This window comes from Phyllostomus discolor, chromosome 6, assembly GCF_004126475.2.
Source record: "Phyllostomus discolor isolate MPI-MPIP mPhyDis1 chromosome 6, mPhyDis1.pri.v3, whole genome shotgun sequence".
Classification (NCBI taxonomy): Eukaryota; Metazoa; Chordata; class Mammalia; order Chiroptera; family Phyllostomidae; genus Phyllostomus; species Phyllostomus discolor.
The window spans coordinates 74,268,664-74,293,282 of record NC_040908.2 but is presented as its reverse complement, the minus strand read 5'-3'; the positions used below and the strand labels follow the sequence as shown (position 1 = coordinate 74,293,282).

At 37.0% G+C, this 24,619-nt stretch overlaps 1 protein-coding gene across 1 annotated transcript in view; it reads left to right on the top strand.

Annotated features, from left to right (window-relative positions):
• Nucleotides 1-24,619, top strand: part of SLC9A4 (solute carrier family 9 member A4) — a 69,322-nt gene that overhangs the window by 24,094 nt on the left and 20,609 nt on the right. Inside the window, exons 3-8 of the mRNA XM_036028344.1 lie at nt 3,235-3,494; nt 4,751-4,968; nt 7,618-7,820; nt 8,443-8,529; nt 18,678-18,748; nt 22,040-22,201. Of these exons, the coding sequence (XP_035884237.1) occupies nt 3,235-3,494; nt 4,751-4,968; nt 7,618-7,820; nt 8,443-8,529; nt 18,678-18,748; nt 22,040-22,201 (1,001 nt within the window). The remainder of the gene's footprint in view (nt 1-3,234; nt 3,495-4,750; nt 4,969-7,617; nt 7,821-8,442; nt 8,530-18,677; nt 18,749-22,039; nt 22,202-24,619) is intronic.

Here is a 24,619-nt window from a genome sequence, read left to right as displayed (position 1 = left end):
TTTGTTTACAATACCATTTCTGACACCAAATGTGTGGGTGTTTTCCCCTATAACAACCAATTCTCCATAAACCAATTTGATGTCCTCCAATTCAATTCATTTCTGAAAATAACTACCTGGAAGTAGCATAGACATTGCAAATTAAAATTTCAGTCGCACAAGACTGCCTCCACTTCAGACACAAATCAAACATCCATGCCACCCATACTTCTAACTGACCGGCCATAAAACCAGGGGTTCCCACAGCACCCTCCTCTTGCTGATAATTTGCTAGAATAGCTAGCAGAACTCAGGAATACAGTTCACCTCCCATTACTGTTTTTTTTTTAAAGATTTTATTTATTTATTTTTAGAGAGGGAAGGGAAGGAGAAAGAGAGAGAGAGAGAAACATCAATGTGTGGTTGCTGGGGGCCATGGCCTGCAACCCAAGCATGTGCCCTGACTGGGAACTGAACTGCGATACTTTTGGTTCACAGCCCGTGCTCAACCTATTACTGTTTTTTATAAAGGTTTCAACTCAGGAACAGCCTGAGATGCACAGGGCAAGGTATGAGGGGAAAGGGTATAAGAAGTGAATTGTTCTTCTGTCTGTGTCAGGAAACAAAGACAAACAATATAGAGAGGGTGTGGCAAAAGTAGGTTTACAGTTGTACTAACTTTTCTCTACCCTGTATATATATTTACACACACACACACACACACACACATACCTTATATCATAATATCACACTTCCACATTGAATGAAGAGGGTAAATCTAAGTTGGTTTTCCATTAGTGCTATGGACTTGTTTGAGATGTAGCATTGAAAATACATGCACATTATTGTGATTTAAAATAAGTCCAAAGAAAAACTTTTACAACTATAATGACATGCACAGCCTGGTAATTTGAAAGATAAGAATTGTTTTCTATGTAGTCAATATGAATTGTGCCTATAAATGTGGTCTTTTTAATTAGATACACTGTTTGAGCTTCTTAAACTGCTATGGCATCTTCCAGGCAGGGCACCTGGGCACCTAGCATCAGGACTTTCCTGAATGACTTTCCCAGGCCCTTGGAACAAGCTGGATAACTACTTATAATCTGGAGAGCTATGCAAAGAGATTTTGTTTGTGGAAACATGAAAATCTCTGAGTCTCAATGGAATTCCCTGAGTTTTCTCTGAGTTTGAGAGTCAAATAAACTCCCAGGTCCCATCTGAATGCATTCAAACTGCCTTTTCAGGCTCTTGAGGAAGTGTCTGGCTCCTCATCTTGGCTTAACTTATTGGAACGGCTTCTGAGACCCATGAATGGGTTGCTGTGAGGTCAGGCCAAAGGTGAAATTGTACTAAAAAAGCTCATTGACTTGGGATACAGCCACTGAGTTTCTTTTGGATTCATTTTGAATCCAGAGATCACAATTTTCTATTATGCAGCCAAGATTTTTCTTAAAACATGGCTTCATTTTACTTAAGTAAGAGATTAGTGTTATACCAGTTTTGTAAAAGATGGCTGATACATAAACAGAAAAATCATTGACCCTATATCTTTGAGCTTTAGCTTCTGTTCATCTGATTTTTTTTTTCATTTCTCTTAACATAGGGAACAAAGGCTAATAAGTGTTTGATTTTCCAGGACTCTTTAAGGACTATTATTCTCAAAGGTCTTCATTTTCTGCAGAGATCTCTCTGCACCTCTTTAATGTGTCTCATTACCTGTTACTTTGCAGAAGTTCAGTTGAAGTTCTGAGCTTGCCAAATGACATGAATTAGTAATAAGCAGATCACTGCAATTTCATAGAAATGTTTAAATAAATAGAGAAATAGTAGTAACATTAGAAGTGTGCATCACAAGGACTACAGTTTTTGGGGGGGTTGGTCATTGAGATGATGTATGTGGAAAGCACAGCCAGTGGGGTCCAATCCAGAAAGAGAAACCACAAGTAGGTTAAACAGTGGTTCCTTTTTCCTGATTGGAACCCACCAGCACATGTGGAATCTAATGAACAAAATAAACTAATAAACAAAATAAAAAGACTCACAGATACAGAGAATAGACTGACAGCTGTGAGAAGTGAGGAGGGTTAAGAAGCTGGGTAAAAAAAGTGAAGGGTTAAGAAAAGAAAAACCAACAACCTTCATAGACACAGACAACAGTACGGTGATTACCAGAGAGAAAGGAAGAGGGTGGTGGTGGACAGAGGTAGAAGAGGGTAAAGATGAGATAAATGGTGATGGAAAGAGACTTGACTTTGGGTGGTGAACACACAATATAATATATAAATGACATATTATAGAATTGGTACACTTGAAAACTATATAATTTTATTAACCAATGTCACACCAATAAGTTCAATGAAAATTTAAAAAATATTAACTATAATAAAGAAACAGCTATAAGATATAAGGAATTCTCTATGGTAACCGAGGGCTGAGGGATGGCCTGCAAAAAGGACAAACTTAGAAGGAGTTTAGATATCACTGGAGAAGGTGTGGATGGCCACTGTACAGGAGCTGGTTTGGAGTTACTGGGCAAACAACAGACCACCCTCCATTAGGCAAGCAGGGAGCAGTCAGTGGGGCACTAGAGGGGCAGTGGGATCCTGGTCTCAGGAGTGGGCAAAGGGGAGCAGTTTGCAAACTGTAAGCAGTTTCTACCAGTTACAGAAGGTGGGCTGTTCAGGTAGACCCCTGGGCTATAGGCATGTTGCACATGGACTATGCTGGGGACTTTTCCCCCATGTATCACCAGGCTAAAGATGGACAGTTGCAGAGAGAAAATGTTTAGGGCCTATGGTCCTGGCAAGATCTGTAGGAAGTCCTCAGTCCCACATGGCTGACTTCTCCCAGGCCATGCCGAAGTTTCAGGAAGCCTGTTTCTCCTACAATGTCCCTCTGCTGAGAGAGCTTAGCATGGAGCTCACAGTAAAGGAAAAATATGTATAGGAATTTCATTATTATAGAGTCCATATTGAATGGTGAATGTGGGGCTGAGAGGAAACAAGTTGATAATGACAGAGAGTTTAGCGAGAGATGAGCACACAGTAGGTGCTCAGTGATTGAAAGCTGTGAATATAATACTTATTTAGAAAAACTTAATAAATTTAAATTAGTTGGAAAATTAGGCAGCTGTGTTAATTTTAATTATAATGTAATTTATTGTATATTATTTAAGTAGATGCAAAGTTATGAATCTGTGTATAAAATATTTCTCCTTTCTAATTAATGTTTCTGTGTTTTTTTTTTGTCCAGGTCTTATACAATATATTAATTGCCTTCACAAAGATGCATAAGTTTGAAAACATAGAAACTGTTGACATTTTGGCTGGATGTGCCCGATTCATTATTGTGGGGGTTGGGGGTGTACTTTTTGGCATTATTTTTGGATTCATTTCTGCATTTATCACACGTTTCACTCAGAATATCTCTGCAATTGAACCACTCATTGTCTTCATGTTCAGCTATTTGTCTTATTTAGCTGCTGAGACCCTCTATCTCTCCGGCATTCTGGCGTGAGTACAAACCAAGGACCAACTCTAGTAGCAATAAAAGAGAATTTAGGACCACATCTTATGGACGAGTATCTGGAAAAATCTTGACTATTGATGCTAATTCTCAAATGTATTGCAGGGTTCAGGTTTCTTAAACATTTGTAAAATCTGATTCAGGCCCTTTGCCAAACAAATGCTCTTTCCACCATTTGTGTTTATTCTCTTTTCCTGATTTGCCTGTGGAGAGCATAGCAAGTATAAGATCATTTTAGAATGACCAGAAATGCTACTGTGGAGAAAAATCTAGGGGAAGTTCAAGGTTAAAGTCTAATGTCAGTAATTTTTTCTTTCTTTGAAAAATTCATTATCTTGAAGTTGAGGAGAAGCATGCCATGAAAACCTGCCTCTGCTATTTCCTTCAGACTTCATTGCAGCGTAGCATTCTGCAGGGAGAATGAAACTAGAATAGATGGGATAAGACTAGAAATCCAGGTTTCTTTTTTTCTTAATTAAAATGGTTTTCAATGTTTATTTTTGTATAGATCTTGGAATGAGTCTTCTCACTTGGCTTATTCTATCAGGTTATGTTATTTTCTCTGACATTATTCTCACACTCAGCTACTCAGGTAGAAATAGTTAATTTTATTGTACAGTGATAACTGTTTTAATTAATTATAATAATATAAAATCTAGACACATTATTTTTTCCACCTTAAAAATGACCAAAGCTACCAATACAAGGCAAAGTTCTTTCTCTACCCACCCACTTCCTAAATCAGTATAGACCAAAAATATTTTAAATGAAAAATTGCTTACTAAATTATTGCAAGAAATATTGCTGAGGTAAAGAAAATGAGGGACCTTACTGAATTATTCCTAGGTACTACAATGGATTTATTTTGCTTTAAAAGGCAGAGTGATGTAGAGAGTGAGAAGGAGATCAACAAAGCTCTTGATTAGGGAGGGCAAGATAGAAACAGTTGAGCTACCAATTTGTGCATGAACTACCTGCTGTTTTATTGTGGGAAAGGCTTAGTGTCCTCCTTCCCCATCATACTCAACTTCCCCACCACACTCACTCACCTTGCACAAACCCCTTGGGGAGGGAGAAGAGGAAGAAACAAAATCTGTAGGAAAGCTGCAGCCAAAGAATGAATGGAGAAGATGTTCTCTCTGGATTAAAACAGGATTTTGTATCTGTGGCATCACCAGTAGGGTGGCTTTTGTGGGAGAGGCAAAATCATACGTTTCTTTCTGAGACTCAACTTCTTTTGCAGAATCACGGCCTGTGCAGTGACGATGAAAAAGTATGTAGAGGAAAATGTGACCCAGACATCCTACACGACTATCAAGTATTTTATGAAGATGCTAAGCAGTGTCAGTGAGACACTGATATTCATCTTCATGGGCGTGTCCACTGTTGGGAAGAACCATGAGTGGAACTGGGCCTTTGTCTGCTTCACTCTGGCCTTTTGCCAGATCTGGAGAGCCATCAGTAAGGACAGCAGGGCCCCCAAGAGTTCTTGCATACTGCTTTTTGAATTTTGTCTTACTCCTTCCTGCTGTGTACAAGTATAAGCAGTGAGGTTATAATAAATGGTTTTACTGGTTAGGGGAGTATGGGCACCTTCTAGTGAAGAGGAATGTTCTGTTTAATCTTTCAATTAGTTCACAGTCATTAGTGACTGATCAGGTTCTATTCCTGAGAAAGTGTTATTTTTTTTTTAATTGAAGAGAGAACTTTCACATCTACATGTTTAGATATAACCAAACTTCTTTCTTGCTCTTCACCTCTGGTGACAGCTTGTCCCCTTTTTGCACCTGAAATCAGATATAGATTATAAACTGTGGGCATTTACACTTTTGTTACAGGAAAAGTGAGATGTCACAAATTCTATTCTATATAAGGCAATTACTTTAGAAAACATTTTCCTGAATATATTATTCAGTTGAGGATTGAATGTGATGTGTAGAAATCAAGGACCAGAAAGTGAATTTCTACTTTTAAGAAGTGTTTAGCATTATTTAGTAAAGCTGACTCTGTAATATAACTGGCATCACCCCTATAAAATATGCCTAATTTAAAAACTGAGATGTCTTGACTAATGCCTGATGATTTATCCTATTTTATATTTCTAGAGCTAAAAGAAAACATTAAGTACTGAACTACAATATATATGTTGCCTTTTTACTAGAAACAATTATATTTTTAAATGATTTGACTAATATTTGAAGCATTTTAAATGACTTTGATTAATATTGGCAAGGCAATTATTCAAGGAGAAATTATGAAAAGTGGCAGAGAATTTACTGAGTATATCAATTTAAAGTTAATTTAGGGTGGATTTTAGGATCTAGAAAAGAATAAGAAATATTAAAATATTCATAAAACTTACTCTGAATATGGCTGTTGGGTCTCAAGGGGAAAAAAGACTTAAGAAAACTGTGATAGAAATTTATAATCTCACATCAAATCTTGGCACTATTACTAACTAGTTATTCAACCTTGGACAGATATTTAACTACTCAAAATATTTGTCTTCAACCACAAAATGGTGGGTGTGGACAAATTTCTAAGATCGTTTTCAGTTCTAACACTGTAGGAATCCACAGAGTGAGTAAAGCTAATGTCAGAGCTTCAGCCCAGCCAACAAGAATAGATGCTATCTAGGAAAAGATTAATATTGTGGCTCCTTCCACACTGTTGAGTCTTGGTGACTATGCAGTCTATCTTCATCGTCTTCTGCTTGAGGGACCTGAGGGAACAGTTACCAAAAGCATGGCTGACTGGTCCACATCACAGTGAGAGACAGAGCTCAGTGTCAGAATCCAGTTCTCCCACTCCCAACCTGTTCTCATTCTAACCTGACTCATTATAGGTAATAATAATTCACACCCATAAACTCATGTAACATATAAGGGCCTGCTTTATAATTATTTGTAGCTATGAAATTAACGTCAACCTTATATTGACCTTCTGATGGAAATACTATCATTACTTCTATTAAGCAGATGAGGACTTTGGGTACATGACAAACATTTTTTTAAGGATTTTATTTATTTCTTTTAAGAAAGAGGGAAAGGGAAGGAGAAAGAGAAGGAGAGAAACATCAATGTGTGGTTGTCTCTCACATGTCCCATGCTAGGGACCTGGCCTGCAATCTAGGCATGTGCCCTGACTGGGAACTGAGCCAGTGACCCTTTGGTTCCCAGGCCAGCACTCAATACACTAAGCCACACCAGTCAGGCATGACAAAATTTAAAGCCTTGCCTGAGGTCAAGTCACATGACTAGTAAGTATGTAGAGAACCCAGGACAAACAACACAAAATTAAAAATATTTAAATGTAACTGTGTCTTGTGCTGTCAATATGCCTGTCATCAAAGGCTGCTTTCTGTGAAGCCTGTGTGATTAGAAGTCACATGGTGCTGCTGAAAGATTTGTTATTCTGCAGTGAAACCTCTTGTTTGTCCAGAGTTTTAGTGAAGGGACATTCCCCACTAGGAACCACTACAGGATGGTAGTAGGTCATGTGTGCCAGTTGGGGATGGAAAAGTACTATAGAAGAGTGTATCTCTGTATTTTAAACAAGCTCTCTCACCCTTTACCCTCCACTTACTGACAGCAAGAAGGCCTCCTCTTGAATTCTTGCCAACATCCTTTTTTGTTTGCATTGACTCTCAAGAAGAACCTGATCAACCACACCATATTTGTTCACCCCACAGATACCACAGTCCCCAAGAGGGCCCCTTTTATGTTGAAAATTACACACCTTCTTTGGTTACTGAATGAGAACATGAGTGATAAAAATGTTTTTATTCTTCAGGCAATATTGTTGCTTTACTGTGTTTTAAAAGGCAGAGCAAAAATTATGAGTTAGATTAGAAAATATTAAAAAAATATATTTTTTATATTTCTCATATAAAAAAAGTATCAAGATTTTATTACTTTAAATACACACACACACACAGAGGACTCTAGAAAGCTACCAATCTGAAGCACTACTATCTGGATGGGAGATAATGGATGTGATGAAATTCAAGTGCCAAGTTTTCAAGGCACATGTGCACAACCTGGGTTCATTAGCATTGTATCTCTACTAGTTCATGACCCTTTCCTCTAATATATATCTCCCTCTTTCTAGGTGTGTTTGCTCTCTTCTATGTCAGTAACCAGTTTCGGACTTTCCCCTTCTCCATCAAGGACCAGTGTATAGTTTTCTACAGTGGTGTTCGAGGAGCTGGAAGTTTTTCACTTGCATTTTTGCTTCCTCTGTCTCTTTTTCCTAGGAAAAAAATGTTTATCACAGCTACTCTAGTAGTTATATATTTTACTGTATTTATTCAGGTTGGTAGCTTTCTTTCATATTTGGAAGAAGTATATTAATTAAAAATTATGTATTAAACTACTATAATAACAAAAAGTACACTTTATTTGATTTCCAGATATGATTTTCTATTTTTATATCCTCTATTTATTATTTTGAAGAATTAGATAATATACTCAAACTAAATTCTCAAATATTTCCAGATAATGTTTGTGGTCATTCCTCAAACTCTAAAATATGTTGGCTTTTAATCAGTAAAATATATTAATCAAAATATTCCTGATTAACAGTTGAATTAAAGCTACTCTACTGTGTATTGCTAAAAATAAGATTCCAATTAGTACTGAGTAGCACAAATTTTTATTTTAGCTCAAGCTACCTTTTAACAAACTGATGAGGGGTTATTTTAAGGGGTGAAATGAAACTCTTGCTTTAAAATATAGACAAAATGTCTATTTTTATTGCAAAATTTAGAAGAATTAAAAAGAACTAAAGTAAACACTGAAGCATTTATCTAGTAAAAGCTAGTACAAAACAAAGACATAAAAATTGGAACTTGTAATAATTTTGTTAATAGATTTGTTCTCTGTAATGACAATCTTAAATACAACAAAGCCCTTTGTTTTGTTATTTATAATCTAGGGAATCACAATTGGCCCTCTGGTCAGGTACCTGGATGTTAAAAAAACCAATAAAAAAGAATCCATAAATGAAGAGCTTCACATTCGTGTAAGTTATCTCTTTTTCATAATTTGATAAATTAATAAAAAGTTTTCCATTTGCCACCTATGGGAGTCATTTAGGCTTTGATGAAGCTATATCCCTAGACATAGCCTCTTCCCAGCTCCACCAGGAATGATTGTACTAGTTCCCTATTGCTGCTGTAGGAAGTTACTACAAACTTGGTGGTTTAAAAAAAAAAGCAAGTTATTACCCTATATTTCTGGAAGTCATAACTTTAAAATGTGTCTCTCTGGACTAAAATTAAGATGTTGTAGGGCTGTTTTACTTTCTGGAGGTTTTAAGAAGGAATCTATTTCCTTGCCTCTTCCAGCTTTTGGAAACTTCTGGCATTCCTTGGCTCTTGGACACCTTCCATCCGCATAGCTAACACTGGCTGGTCAGTTCTTTCTTGTGCTGCATCACTTTGATACTGATTCTTCTGCCTTCCTCTTCCATTTTAAAGACCTGTATGATTATATTGGGCCCAATTTAAGATAAGTATCTGAAAGTCAGCTGATTAGCAACCCTAAGCCCATCAGCTATCTTAATTCATCTTTGCATATAAATGAACATGTTTACAGGTTCTGGTGATTGGGGCATGGACATCTCTGTAGACCATTATTCTGCCTCTACCTCAGTCTTCCCTCTGCCCCTCAAAGATACATGTCTGTTCCACATAACTCTATGTTAATGTATTTTGAAATTGAAAGTGTCTACTGAAAGTGTCTACTCATTATAGTATCAATTCAAAGACCAAAAATCTCATCTAAACCATATCTGTTCAAAAGGTCCAAATATCACCATCTCAGTGATCTAAATCAGTCATGGATGAAGCCCTGGGTATAATCCATTCTGAGACAAAAATCCTCTTCAGTTCTGAACACGTGACACTCAAGAAATAATTTATCAGTTCCCAAAATATACTGGTAGGCAGTCATGAGATAACAGCTATAGATACTCGTTTTTAAGAGGGAGGGGGAAATGGAAGGAAAAAATAAGTCATCTATCCCAAACAAATTTCTCAGTTCACCTGGGAAAACTATTTGGTTTCAAGGCCTACGAATAATCTTCTGTGGTTCTTTTCACCAACTTCTTGGTTCTAAACTCCCTGCTCTGAGTCATACTTCCTTATTCATGAAAGGTGGCATGTTTGAAGTTCATTAATGTGATCAGCTTTTTCTTGCTTGTAGAATTTTAAGGATCTAAAGAATTTTGAGGATGTGGGCCTTATTTTATTACGTCTTCTTCTCTTCCTTTTGGTCTAAACTGGCAGTATTTCTGAGAAAGAAAGCAAAATCAGTAGGAAATATGTACTAATAGCTTTGTTGCAAGAAATTGGCTTACCTGTTAAGGGAACTGGCTAGGCAAGTCCACAATCTGGAGACTAATTCATTAAGAAGGTGGACTGAGACTCTTAGGCATGAGCTACAGCCTCTGTGCACATGTGGAGACCTCAGCTCCACTCTTTAGACCTTTCAATTGATCAAATCAGGCCCACCAAAATTATCTGGAATAGTCTCCTTTACTTAAAGTAACCGATTCTGAACTTTATTCATATCTAAAAAATGCCTTTACTGCAATAGCTAGACTACTATGAATAATAACTGAAGACTAGCTTAGATAATTTGACACCTCAAGAAACTATGACTGTACATTGAGAATTTTTCTACTAGATTCTAAAATCAGAGTTCAAATATAACATGGGATCCTCTGCTCTTTCTGAACTTTTAATTAGAAAGGGGTAAAGACTTCTGCTACTTCTACAGACAAGATCTAGCAGTAGTTTTCAGTGAAAATATGCAAGCCTGACAAAGATGAGAATGAAACTGAGCATGGTTTCTACCTGTTTGTTTTGTTTAAGTTCAATACATTCAATACAATATTGAGGGAAGTCATTCTGTATGGCTCCAGGGAATAGAATGAGAACTAATATATGGAAGATATAGGGAGACAGACTTCAGCTCAGTTAATGAAGAACATTCTGACTTGTTTTTTCTATAGCATATCCAAAGCTGAAATGGATGTGGGCAAGCAATGATTGGGAACACTTGGCATAGGTATAGAAGATTGAAGATTTGGGAGGATGTTTGACTCACAATTTTTAGGTTTCTTCATCCCTGGGAATTCAGGGTTCTAAAGCTAGAGAAACTGCTAAAATCATTCAAAATGAGCACTGAATTTCATGGCCAAAATTACCTGAGAAAATAAATTAAGTAAATTCCAGGACACCCAAACCAAAATTTTTCTTTTTTTAATCTATATCTCACCTTTTCAGAGATGAATCTCTGTTCATCTTTTTAAAAAATTATTTTTATTGTTGTGTGAACAGAGTTGTCTCCATTTTCCCACCACCACCTTATCCTGCCAAACCAACCCTCAATCTTCCCCTCTTTGGCTTTGTCCATGGGTCCTTTATACATGTTCCTTGATGACCCTTTCCCTTCTTTCCCCTTTATCTCCTTCCTTCCCCTATAGTTGCTGTCAGTTTTTTCTTTATTTCAATGTTTCTGATTATTTTTTTTTTTTTGCTTGCTTGGATGTTTTCTTGATTAGGTTCCACTTATAGATCAGACCATGTGGTTGGTATTCGTCTTTCACCACCTGACTTACTTCACTTAGCATAATGCTCTCCAGTTCCATCCTTGCTGTCATGAAAGACAGGAGCTCCTTCTTTTTCCTGCTTCATAGTATTCCATTGTGTAAGTGTACCACAGCTTTTTGATCCACTAATTTACTGATGGGCATCTAGGTTGCTTCCAGTACTTGAGCATCGTAAATTGTGCTGCTATGAACATTGGGGTATGTAGGTTCTTTTGAATTAGGGTTTCAGGATTCTTAGGATAGAATCCTAGCAGTGGAATTGCTGGGTCAAAAGGCACTTTCATTTGTAGTACTTTGAGGAAATTCCATACTGTTTTCTACAGTGGCTGCACCATACTGCATTCCCACCAACAATTTACTAGGGTTCCCTTTTCTCCATACCCTCCCCAGCATTTATTGTTTGTTTATTCATTTATGATGGCCATTCTGACCACTGTGAAGTGGTATCACATTGTGGTTTTAATGTGCGTCTCTCTGATGGCTAGTGATGTTAAAAATAGTTTCATAATGTCTGTGGGCCCTCTGTATGTCCTTCTTGGAGAAGTGTCTGTTCAGGTCCTTTCCCCATTTTTCAATTGGATTGTTTGTCTTCCTTGAGTGGAGTTATGTGAGATCTTCATACATTTTGGAAATCAAATCCTTGTCCAAGATATCATTGACAAATATATTTTCCTATACGGTTGGCTCCCTGTTCATTTTGCTGATGTTTTCTTTATCCATGCAGAAGCTTTGTATTTTGATGACGTCCCATTTGTTTATTCTTTCCTTTATGTCCCTTGCTCTAGGGGACATATTGGTGAAAATATTGCTGCATGGAATATCTGAGATTTTCCTGCCTATGTTCTCCTCTAGGGCTTTTATGGTATCATGAATTATGTTTAAGTCTTTAATCCATCTTAGGTTTATTTTTGTGTATGTTGTAAGTTGGTGGTCAAGTTACATTTTTTGCATGTAGCTGTCCAGATCTTCTAACGCCATTTGTTGAAGGGGCTACTTTTACTCCATGTTATGCTTTTTCTCCCTTTGTCAAATATTAATTGACCGTAGAGACTTGAATTTACTTCTGGGTTCTGTATTTTGTTCCATTGATCTATATGTCTATTCTGATGCCAGTACCAGACTGTTTTGATTACCATGGTGCCTTGTTATATAATTTGAAGTCAGGTATGGTGATCCCTCCTACTTTGTTCTTTCTCAGAATTGCTTTTTTCTTTCTCAGAATTCAGGGTCATTTATGGTTTGATATAAATTTTCAAAATGTTTATTCTCTGTGGAATATATCGTTGGTATTTTGATAGGGATTGCATTGAATCTATAAATTTCTCTGGATAGTATGGACATTTTGATGATGTTGATTTTTCTTATCCGTGAACATGGTATATGCTTCCATTTATTTGTGTCTTTCCTAATTTCTTCTTCAGTATTGTGTAGTTTTCTGAGTACAGATCTTTTACTTCCTTGGTTAAGTTTATTCCTAGGTATGTTTTGTGTTGTTATAGCAAACGGGATTTTTTTCCTTGATTTCTTTTTCTGATATTTCATTGTTGGTGTACAAAAATGCCTTTGATTTCTGAATATTGACTTGGTATCTGGCTGTTTTGCCAAATTCACATATTAGGTCGAATAGTTTTGGGGTGGAGTCTGTAGAGATTTCTATGTACACTATCATGTCATCTGCAAATAATGACAGTTTTACTTCCTCCTTCCCAATTTGGATGCCTGTTATTTCTTCTTCTCTGATTGCTGTGGCTAAGACTTCCAATATCATGTTGAATAGAAGTGGGGAGAGTAGACATCCTTGTCTTGTCCCTGATCTTAAGGGGAAAACTTTTAGTTTTTGCCCATTGAGTATGATGTTGGCTGTAGGTATCTCATATATGGCCACTATTATGTTGAGGTATGCTCCCTCAACTCTCACTTTGCTGAGTGTTTTTGTCATTAATGGGTGCTGTATCTTATGAAATGTTTTTTTCTGCATCTATTGATATGATCATGTGATTTTTGCCTTTTCTTTTGTTTGTATGATGTATTACATTTATTGATTTGTGAATATTTTACCATCTTGCATCCCTGGGATAACTTGCACATAATCTGGGTGTATGACCTTTTTGATGTATTGGCAGATTGCCAATATTTTGTTGAGGATTTTGCATCTACATTCACCAGTGATACTGAACTGTAGCTTTTCTCTTTTTTGTGTCTTTTTCTGGTTTTGGGATTAGGATGATGCTGGACTCATTAAAAGAGTTTGGTACTTTTCCCTCTTCTTGGAGTTTTTGGAATAGTCTGAGACAGATGGGGGTTAACTCCACCTTAAATATTCTGTAAATTATTCTGTGAAACTGTTCAGTCCAGGGGTTTTGTATGATGGGAGTTTTTTCATTACTTCTTCAATTTCACCAACTGTTATTGGTCTGTAATTGGACTCTTATTGAACTTGTTCATAATAATTTGTTACAATCCTTTTTATTTCTGTGGTATCAGTTCTAATTTCTCATCTTTCATTTCTGATTTTATTTATCTGAGTCCTCTTTTTTTCCTGATGAGTCTATTTGAAGATCCGTCACTTTTGTTTATCTTTACAAAGAACCAGTTCCTGGATTTATTAATCCTTTGAATTGTTCTTTTATCTTCTATGTCATTTAATTCCACACTGATCTTGATTATTTCTTTCCTTTTACTCACTCTGGGTTTTGTTTGTTGTTGTTCTTCCAGTTCTTGTAGATGTAGAGTTAGGTTGTTTATTGGAAATGTTTCTATCTTTTTTAGGTGGGCCTGTATTGCTATGAACTTCCCTCTCCAGACTGCCTTCATTGTGTCCCATAAGTTTTGGATTGTTGTGTGTTCTTTTTAATTTATTTCCAGAAACATTTTATTTCTTCCTTGATCTCATTTTTAACCCATTCATTGTTTAACAGCATGTTATTCAATCTCCATTAATTTGAGTATTTTTGAATTTTTCCCATGAGGTTCATTTTTAGTTTCAAGCTTTTGTGGTTGGAGAAAATGCTTGATATGTTTTCAATTTTCTTGAATTTGTTGAAGCTTGTTTTGTGTTCTCTCATGTGGTCTATATTTGAAAATGTTTCATGTGCATTTGAAAAGAATGTATATTTTGCTTTTTGGGGATTAAAGGTTCTTTCTGTATATATCCATTAAGTCTATTTGATTTAATGTGTCATTCAGTTCCACAATATCATTTCTGATATTTTTTTGGAAGATGTATCCATTGATAACAGTGGTGTGTTAAAGTTCCCAACTATAAGTGTGATGCTGCCAATACCTTTCTTGAAGTGCTCCAAGATTTTCCTAATATTTTTGGCTGCATATATGTTTACAATATTTATTCTCCTTGATTGATTCTTCCCTTGAGTATTATGAAGTGTCCTATTTTCCTCCATGTAAATATTTCTACCAGACTTCAGGGCAAGGTAGAGGCATAAGTAGACACACTGTGCCTCCTCACACAACAAGAAGAAGGACAACAAATTTAAAAGCAACCAAAACTTATGGAAAATTAAAATGTATGGAAGTCTGACAACCAAGGAGTTAAAGAAGAAACACTCATCCAGACCAGTAGGAAGTATGGAGATGGGCAGCTGGCTGGAGAGAACTCACAGTAAGATGGAAGCTTGGGGACTGGGCAGTCCCACATTCACATGCAAATAAACTGGGGGGAACAGCTGGAGAGTGAAATAAACAAAGCAGCCTAGGGTTCCAGTACAGAGAAATAAAACCTCAAAACCTTGACTGAAAAATCTGTGGGTGTTGTGGCAGCAGAAGAAACTCCCAGCCTCACAGGAGAGTTCATTGGAGAGACCCACAGGGTTCTAGAACATACAGAAACCCACCCACACAGGTATCAGAAGGGACTAAATTGATTGTGGGTAGTGGGGGAAGTGACTGAAAATCAGCAGAGAGCTGAGCAAGCAGCATTGTTCCCTTTCAGACCCCTCACCCACATACAGAGTCACAACTGTGATCTGTGTTGCCCCACCCTAGTGAAAACTTAAGGTTCTACCCCTTACTTAATAACAGGCATGCTGAGACAAAAAAATATGGCCCAAATGAAAGAACAGATCAAAGCTCCAGAAAAAATACAACTGAGCAACAAAGAGATTGACAGCCTATCAGATGCACAGTTCAAAACATTGGTAATCAAGATGCTCATGGAATTGTTTGAACATGGTTACAAATTAGAGATAAAAATGAAGTCTATGCTAAGTGAAATAAAGGAAAATGTACAGGGAACCAACAGTGACAGGAAGGAAACTGGGACTCAAATCAATGGATTGGACCAGAAAGAAGAAGGAAATATTTAACCAGAAAATAATGAAGAAACAAGAATCCAAAAAAATGAGGAGAGGCTTAGGAACCTCTGGGACAACTTGAAACATTCCAACATCCAAATCATAGAGGTGGCAGAAGGAGAGGAGGAAAAGAAAGAAATTGAAAACCTATTTGAACAAATAATGAAGGAAAACTTCCCTAATCTGGCAAAAGAAATAGACTTCCAGGAATCCAGGAAGCTCAGAGAGTCCCAAAGAAGTTGGACCCATAGAGGAACATACTAGGGCACATCATAATTACATTAGCCAAGATTAAAGATAAGGAGAGTATCTTAAAAGCAGCAAGAGAAAATGAGGCAGTTTCCTACAGAGGACTGCCCATAAGATTGTAAACTGATTTCTCAAAAGAATCCTTGCAGGCGAGAAGGGCTGAAAAGTATTCCAAGTCATGAAAGGCAAGGACCTACATTGAAGATTGCTCAATCCAGCAAAGCTATCATTTAGAATAGAAGGGCAGATAAAGTGCTTCCCAGATAAGGTCAAGTTAAAGGAGTTCATCATCACCAATCCCTTATTATATAAAATGTTAAAGGACTTATCTAAGAAAAAGAAGATAAAAAAATATGAACACTAAAATGACAATAAACTCACAGCTTTTAACTGAACCTAAAAAAACAAAAACAAACTAAACAAACAACTAGAACAGGAACAGAATCACAGAAATGGAGATCATATGGTGGGTTGTCAGTGGGGGAGTGGGATGGGGAGACAGGGAGAAAAGGTACAGAGAATAAGTAGCATAAATGGTAGATAGAAAATAGACAGAGGAAGTTTAAGAATAGTACAGGAAATGTAGAAGTCAAAGAACTTATATGTACAACCCATGGACATGAAGTAAAGCAGGGGAATGCGGGTGGGAGGGAGTGTGCAGCGTGGAAGGGAATAAAGGGGGGAAATGGGACAACTGTAATAGCATAATCAATAAAATATATTTAAAAAGTATTGCTACCCCAGCTTTTTTTCCCCCCTGAATGTTTGCTTGGAATATTTTTTTCCAACCCTTCACTTTTAGCCTGTGGAGGTCTTTTGTTTTGAGATCGTCTCTTGTAGGTAGCATATGTGTGGGTCATGTTTTCTTATCCATTCAGCTACCCTATGTCTTTTCATTGGAGTATTTAATCCATTTATATTTCAGGGTATTATTGATTGGTACTTATTTACTTCCATTTTACTCGCTTTGTACCTGTGTTCCTATCTCTCTCTCTCTCTCACTGTTTTTCTTCCTCTTCTTGAAGCAGTTTTTTTAGCATATCTTTCAATGCTGGTTTGGTGGAATTGTATTCTTTTAGCTTCTTTTGTTTGGGAAGTTCTTTATTTCACCTTCCACTTTAATTGAGAGCCTTACTAAATAGAGTAGTCTTGTTTGCAGGCCTTTGCTTTTCATTACTTGGAATATTTCTTGCCATTCCCTTCTGGCTTGTAATGTTTCTGTTGAGAGGTCAGCTGCTAGCCTTATTGGGACTCCTTGTATGTTACTTCCTGTTTCTTTCTTGCTGCCTTTAAGATTCTCTCTTTGTCTTTGAATTTTTCCATTTTAATTATGATGTATCTTGGAGTGGGTCTTTTTGAGTCACTCTTGATTGGGACTCTGTATGCTCCCTGGGCTTGCGTGGCTTTTTCTCTCATCAAGTTAGGGAAGTTTTCCATCATTACTCTTTCAAACAGCTTTTCTCTTCCTTGCTCCTCTTCTTCTCCTTCTGGTATCCCTATTATATAGATATTATTCCATTTCATGTTGTCATGTATTTCCCTGAACCCCTCTTCATTCTTCTTGATTATTTTTCCCTTTTCTTGCTCTTTTTTGGGAATTTTTTTCTACCTTGTCCTCCAGCTCACTGATTCAATTCTCTGTTTCATCTAGCCTTCTTTGGATTCCTTATACTGTGTTATTCAATTTAGAAATTGTATTCTTCATTTCCTCTTTGACTATGTTGATTGTTTCTATGTCCTTTTTTATACTGATATAGTTTGCAGTAAGTTCCTCATAGTTTCCCTCTTGTTTTTGGTAATTCTCAGGGAGCTCATTGAGCTTTTTTTACAACCATTTCTTTTTTGAACCCAGTATCTGTTAGTTGACTTGTCTCTATTTTATTTAGTGCTCTCTGAGGATTCCTCCTTTCCTTTCAATTGAGAGTTGTCTCTTTGTCTTCCCAGTATTTGTGAAACTCTTTTTGTTTTGTTTTTGCTTCTTATATTGATCTGTTTTGACTTCCTGACTTTTTGATGTGACCTTCTATGGTGGGAGGCCTGTCAGATTCAGTGGTACAGTTCCCTTGATCACCTGAACTAGATGCTCTTGGGATGCTTTTTATGCTACCAAACCAAAATCGTTCAAAGTCATTTGTAAATATTCCACATACAAGGACAGGGAGTAAGTGCTTTAAAATAAGTAATGTTTAACCTAGCTAAAAATTTAGCTTCTATAACCTCTGCTCATTATTTTCAGAAATAAGAAATTACATATCTAAAATAATAAAAATTGGTTATTTACTTCTTTCCTATTTTTTAAAAAGTTATAATTATTGGTAAAATGCATACCAGTTAGTTACTTTAGAAATTTAGTATTTTAATATATTCTGCAAAAAATTTAGAAGCTATTATAAACTTTAGTGATTATAAATTTAAATAGTATGAATACTAATTCATAAATTTTGTGCCTTTTCCTAAGCTCCTATAAACAATTTGGATAAGTCAAATGTACTATATTTGGCCTGGATCATGAAAAAATGTCAAAAAAAAAACTAGGCATATAGCTAAATTTTGTTGTTTTTGTTATAATAGAACATCTGTAGACTATATTTTTAGAAGCTGTATAAATTGGATACTGGAATTTTCTCTTTTTTGCAATTAAATTAATAGTAAGTTAATTAATAGACTTTATATCCACATGATTTCAATAATGAGATATTTCCTAGATATTTCTAGAAATATAATATTCAAAGGAAATGTCAGGTACCCTGTATTCACTGCAAGTTATGTGCCTTATTAAGGAACTTTTTTCTACAATCATTGAATCATGAAATGAAGTTAAATTACTATGAAAATGAATATAACTTTTTAGTTATATGAACAGAATGATAGAAAATAGGATATGCTCCAGGGAATAACAGAATCCTTTGTTTTCCAAAGTGTATCCAATTTCATTGTGTGTCTTTTATCATTAATGTTTCACCAGAAATCATTTTCTTGTGTTTGGTTTGCCAGCTGCTGGATCACCTGAAAGCTGGAATTGAAGATGTGTGTGGGCAATGGAGCCACTACCAAGTGAGAGACAAGTAAGGAAACTGAAGCTTTCACTATTTAGGAAGGATGTTTATGGCATGGAGGACCTCAAAAGGTTGCATTGGAAGCTGATTGTAAAACTAGAAAAAAATCTAGAAGAAGGGGACTGGGAAGATCAAGGGTCTGGGGGCCATTCCATACAAGAAGCATGTGGAAAACTTCTGGGCAAGATGGAGGTGTAGGTGGATAGACTTTCCCTCTTCACACAGCTGAAAAAGGACAAGAAATTTAAAAACAAAAAAATAACCAGAACTGCCAGAAAATCAAACTGTATGAAAAGTCCAACAACCATGGAGTTGAAGAAACAGTCACCCATACCCATAGGAGGGGTGGAGATGGGCAGCGGGGGTGGAGAGGACCTGTGGCAAGGCAGTGGCTAAAGGACTGGGAGAGGCGGCACCTGGTGGAGCAGGTGTTCCTACATTTGCATGTGGGTAAACCAGGAGCAACTACTGTGAAGTGAGACAGATCTCAATCCGGGGTTCCAGCATGGGCAAATAAAGCCTCAAAACCTCTGACTGAAAAAATCTGTAGGGATTGTGGCAGTGAGAGAAACTCCCAGCTTCACAGGAGAGGTCATTGGAGAGACCCATAGGGTCTTAGACTAGTTCACAAAACCACTCACTTGGAAATAAGCACCAGAAGTGCCCAATTTTCTTGTGGACAAGCAGAGGAGGTGACTGAAAGCCAATTGAGAGCAGAGCAAGTGGCATTGTTCCCTCTTGGACCCCTCCTCCACATATAGTGCCACAATGCAGCCACATGGGTTGCCCTGCCCTGGCGAACACTTAAGGCTCTACCCCTTACTACATAACAGGTGCACTGAGACCAAAAAAAATGTCACCCAAATGAAAGAACAGATCAAAGCTCCAGAAAAAATTACAACTAAGTGATAAAGAGGTAGCCAACTTATCAGATGCAGAGTTCAAAACACTGGTAAATCAGGATGCTTACAGAAATGATTAAGTATGGTTGCAAAATAGAAGAAGAAGTGAAGGATATGCAAAGTGAAATAAAGGAAAATGTATAGGAAACCAACAGCGATGGGAAGGAAAGTAGGACTCAAATCAATGGATTGGACCAGAAGGAAGAAAGAAATATTTAACCAGAAAAGAATGAAGAAACAAGAATTCAAAAAAAAATGAGGAGAGGCTTAGGAACCTTTGGGACAACTTTAAACGTTCCAACATCCAAATCATAAGGGTGCAAGAAGGAGGAGAGGAAGAGCAAGAAATTGAAAATTTATTTGAACAAATAATGAAGGAAAACTTCCCTAATCTGGCAAAAGAAATAGACTTCCAGGAAGTCCAGGGCAGTTAGAGAGTCCCCAAAAATTTGGACACAAGGGAACACACACCAAGGAACATCGTAATTACATCAGCCAAGATTAAAGATAAGAAGAGTATCTTAAATGCAGCAAGAGAAAATGAGACAGTTACCTACAACAGAGTTCCCATAAGACTATAAGCTGATTTCTCATGAGAAATCTTGCAGGCAAGAAGGGGCTGGAAAGAAGTATTTGAATTCAGGAAAGGCAAAAACCAACATTCAAGATTACTCTATCCAGGACAGCTTTCATTTGGAATAGAAGCACCAATATAGTGCTTCCCAGCCAAGGTTAAGTTAAAGAGTTTATCATCACCCAATCCCTTATTATATGAAATGTTAAAGGGACTTATCCAAGAAGAGATTAAGATAAAAAATATGAACACTAAAATGACAACAAACTCACAACTACCAGGAATTGAACCTAAAAAAATACAAAACCAAAAATGAACTAAGCAAACAATTAGAACAGGAACAAATCCACAGAAATGGAGATCACAGTGGAGGGTTATCTGAAGGGAGAGGGAGGAAGGAGAATAGGGGAAAAGGTACAGGAAATAAGAAGCATAAATGGTAGATATAAAATAGACAGGGGGAGGTTAAGAATAGTATGGGAAATGGAGAAGCCAAAAAACATACACATGACCCATGGACATGAACTAAGGTGGGGAAATGCTGGTGGGAGGGAGGGTACAGAGCAGAGGGGAATAAAAAGGAGAAAAAAATGGGACAACTGTAATAGCATAATCAGTAAAATATATATTTAAAAATTACTGAATCATATACTTAAATTATACTTCAATAAATCTTTAAAGATAAAAATAAAAAAAGAAGCCAGTGGAAAATAAGAATGACTCTTAGATTTCCAGGCAAGAGTCTAGGGAGATAATATCATGGTTATATTTATACACAGTAGACAAATATTTAGAGTTAAACAATAGATTATGTTTCGTAATCTTTTATGAAGATTAGGCTGAGATTAAGGTTGTGGTTGTCAGGGAGTGTCTGATAACCAAAGCCTTGGGCATGGGTGAAGTCACTGACTGAGGACAGGATTCTGAGAAGCCTCCATTTCCTTTGGGCAGGTAAGGAAAAGAAACGGTGGAGGAGACTCAGAAGTCATTAGGAAAGCTAAAGGGGAAGCCTGTATCAATCAGGATGTGGTGGGCATGGAGAAAATAACCCAGTGGTGTATCAGGGGAAGCCACATGGCATGTAGGGAAAGGGGAATGGCAACAAAGTAGGCAGACAATTACTTCTTGAATGTAAAATGATTGGAAGTGTTGAAAATTTCTACCCAAACAAATGGCCAACTTTTGATGAAGGCATCAACACATCCATGCAGCTCAGTCTGATGGATCAGTGAGAGGTTCACTACAATAATTGGCAACCATCTGCATCTAGCCTATTCAGATTCTCCATCATTCAGACTGTCAAGGTATATGGGTTCTTGCAACCACCCCTTAACTGGCAAAACAGAAGATGATCTGCAGCATAGAGGAGGGGGGACTACTGTAACCACAGGGCCATTTAAACTTCCTGGTTTTGTTTGGATAGCCAGTATCACTGTAAGTATATCTGCCACTGTTAGGAGTTATTAGAATGAAATACCTGTTCAGAAGTCTCAGCCCTCTCATTTCTTCTCTTACAATTGGAAATGAGCTAGGCTGGGCCTTTCCTGCTCCCTACTTATGACACTTTTTTTATCCTAATTGCAGCTTGTCCCTTCCTTTTGTGTAATTGATTTTCACTATATTCAGGGTAATAAGCCATTCTTTCTTTCTTTAAAAAATATTAATTCCATGATTTCAAAAAAATTTTCAACAGCTATGAATTCCAGACACTGTCCTAATGTTTCTTAGACTAAAGTTAAGTAGTAATTTGTTTTAAGAAAAGGACATAGTTACATATCACGTACAGAGATTAAACCTTTCCCAAATGTTGGTTTTCATTTTTAGGTTTAAGAAGTTTGATCATAGATATTTACGGAAAATCCTAATCCGAAAGAACCTGCCAAAATCAAGCATTGTTTCTTTGTACAAGAAGCTGGAAATAAAACAAGCTCTTGAGATGGTAGAGACTGGTATCCTAAGTTCTGCAGCCTTTTCCATACCCCATCAGTAAGTCATATTTGCTCTTTGATCTAGATTATTTTTCATTAAAATGTTTTTCAATTACAGTTTACTTTTGTTACTATTCTGTAGTAGTTTCAGGTATACAGCATAGTGGATAGACAATCGTATAATTTACATAGTGATCCCCCAATATTTCAAGTACCCGCCTGGATCGATGCGTAGATATTACAACATTATTGACTATATTCCCTATGCTGTACTTTACATCCCTGTGACTATTCTATAACTATAATTTGTACTTCTTAATCCCTTTACTTTTTTCACCCAGTGCTCCAACATCCCTCCTTTCTGGCAACCACTGATTTAGATGTTCAACATCAGGATTCCCAAGGGCACTGACTCATTAATTCTTACTTAAAGATAATACTGGGGGTGAAGAAACATAAATATGAGCTAAAAATATTGAAAAAATATATAATCTTGCCCTGGCTGGTGTGGCTCAGTGGGTTGAGTACTGACCTGTGAACCAAACGGTCACAGGTTTGATTCCCAGTCAGGGCACATGCCTGTGTTGCAGGCCAGTTCCCCTGTGGGGGGCTCATGGGAGGCATCAACACATTGATGTTTCTCTCCCTCTCTTTCTCCCTCCCTTCCCCTCTCTCTAAAAATAAATAAACAAAATATTTCCTTTTTAAAAAGATGATCTAAGTCTTGGCATTTAGTAGCTTAGCCATGCGCAACCTGTTTCACCTAGTTTCTGCAAATTACTTTCTTTGGGAGAGAGAGGCAAGTGAATTTATCAAATTATAGCATGTTTTATAAGAATTATCTTTCTCTTTCTGATTAGAAATCTCCACCCTTTAACCCTTGTTTGTTTGATTCTGTTAATCCTACCATTGCATTCTTCCCATGAGTCATTTCTCTTCCTCTCTTGCACAAGAGAAACTGAGTCAGCATTCTGAGGTGCTAACTTGGATTTAGAGATGAGTGGTGGTAGATAGACGTATGGTGGTTGGTGGGCTATTTAAAAAGAAAAGTGTGTTTGTCATTGTGTCTAAGGCCAAAAGATCAGTGTGAGATTTGCCTTGAGCCTGTGTGAGACTAGCTTGTAATAGAATCAGAGAGGCGACTGACTCCTGTGGAGCAGAAGGCCTCAAAGAGTTGGTGTAGTGGCCGGTGTAGGTAGGAGCAAGACCTGTGTACAAGTCCGTCATTACGAGATGATTCCCTTTGAAGTATGGCACTTCTATTGGAGCATTGGAAACCAATTATCTTAACATGTGGGTAGATATTTTCTAAGCTGCTTTAACTCTCTGACATTTAACAAGAGTCCTTTCAATATCACATGAATTAATTTATACCTGCCCCCACCCATGGATGCCCAGTTTTCTCCCAAGAAATGATTTATGAAATGAGAAAATAAATCAGAGCATATATTTAGGATAAGGAACTGCAGCCCTTCCATCCTGTTCTGTTCAGGTGGTAAGAACACTTGATCATAAGCTTTAATAATGTCCTCATGTTTCAAAACCTAGTTGAGAGAGGAGCTAAGAATATATAGCAATAAAATTGTCACTAATGCTTGAGTGTGTGTTTCTTCTTATCCCTTACTTACTAATAAATCAGAAACACCATTGTCTCTCTTCCACAGCCTAGGAAAAATCTAAGTTAGTGGTGTCCCTGAGTGCATCCCAGTGTAAGTAAAAAGCAGTCTGCCTTACTTTTTAGTGAAACTGTTTTGAAGTTGATTTGTTTATTTTGGTGCTGCCCATGAAATGCCTATAAGGAAACTTGTTTATAGATTTTTATTGGCAGTTCCATGGTAAGCCATATTAGAGCCTGAAGCAGAAGGAAAAATCAGTAATATTGAGCTTGTACTTACTTAAAATGTTAATATTTTATTCATCATGGATTTTTTGCATTGACCTTTATTTTCATAAAATATTGCATTCAAATCCAACTTAACTTGATTACTTAACTTTGGTGTAGCGGCTGGGTTCATGGAGGGGTAAGAACCATATACAATTTTTTTGATGTCCTCTTACCAGAGGCAAGTACTGCACTAGACTCACCGTAGGCCCAATCTTGTTCTTTGGGCACCTACTATGTGAAAGCAGACATAGTCCTTGTCTTCATTGAGTTGAGTCATGACATTAATACAAAAGGTTATATTAATTAAAAAAGGTTATAAACATATAATTCTAAAGTCCAGGGAGCTGTGAGAGTATAAGAGGTGAAACTCACCTGTACTCCAGACATTTGACTTGCTCACTGAAGGGTGAATGGGAGTTAACTCAACGCAGGGCAGGAGGGCTGGACAAGTTCAGGCAAGTTAGACTATTAGAAACTTCCTCAATTGGTTTGCTTACTAGTTATGTTAGCACTTGGTCTAGGAATGTGTGATCACTTATCTCTAGTAAGAATCAGTCTATTCTGTGCTAAAACATAATTTGAATCTCTGAA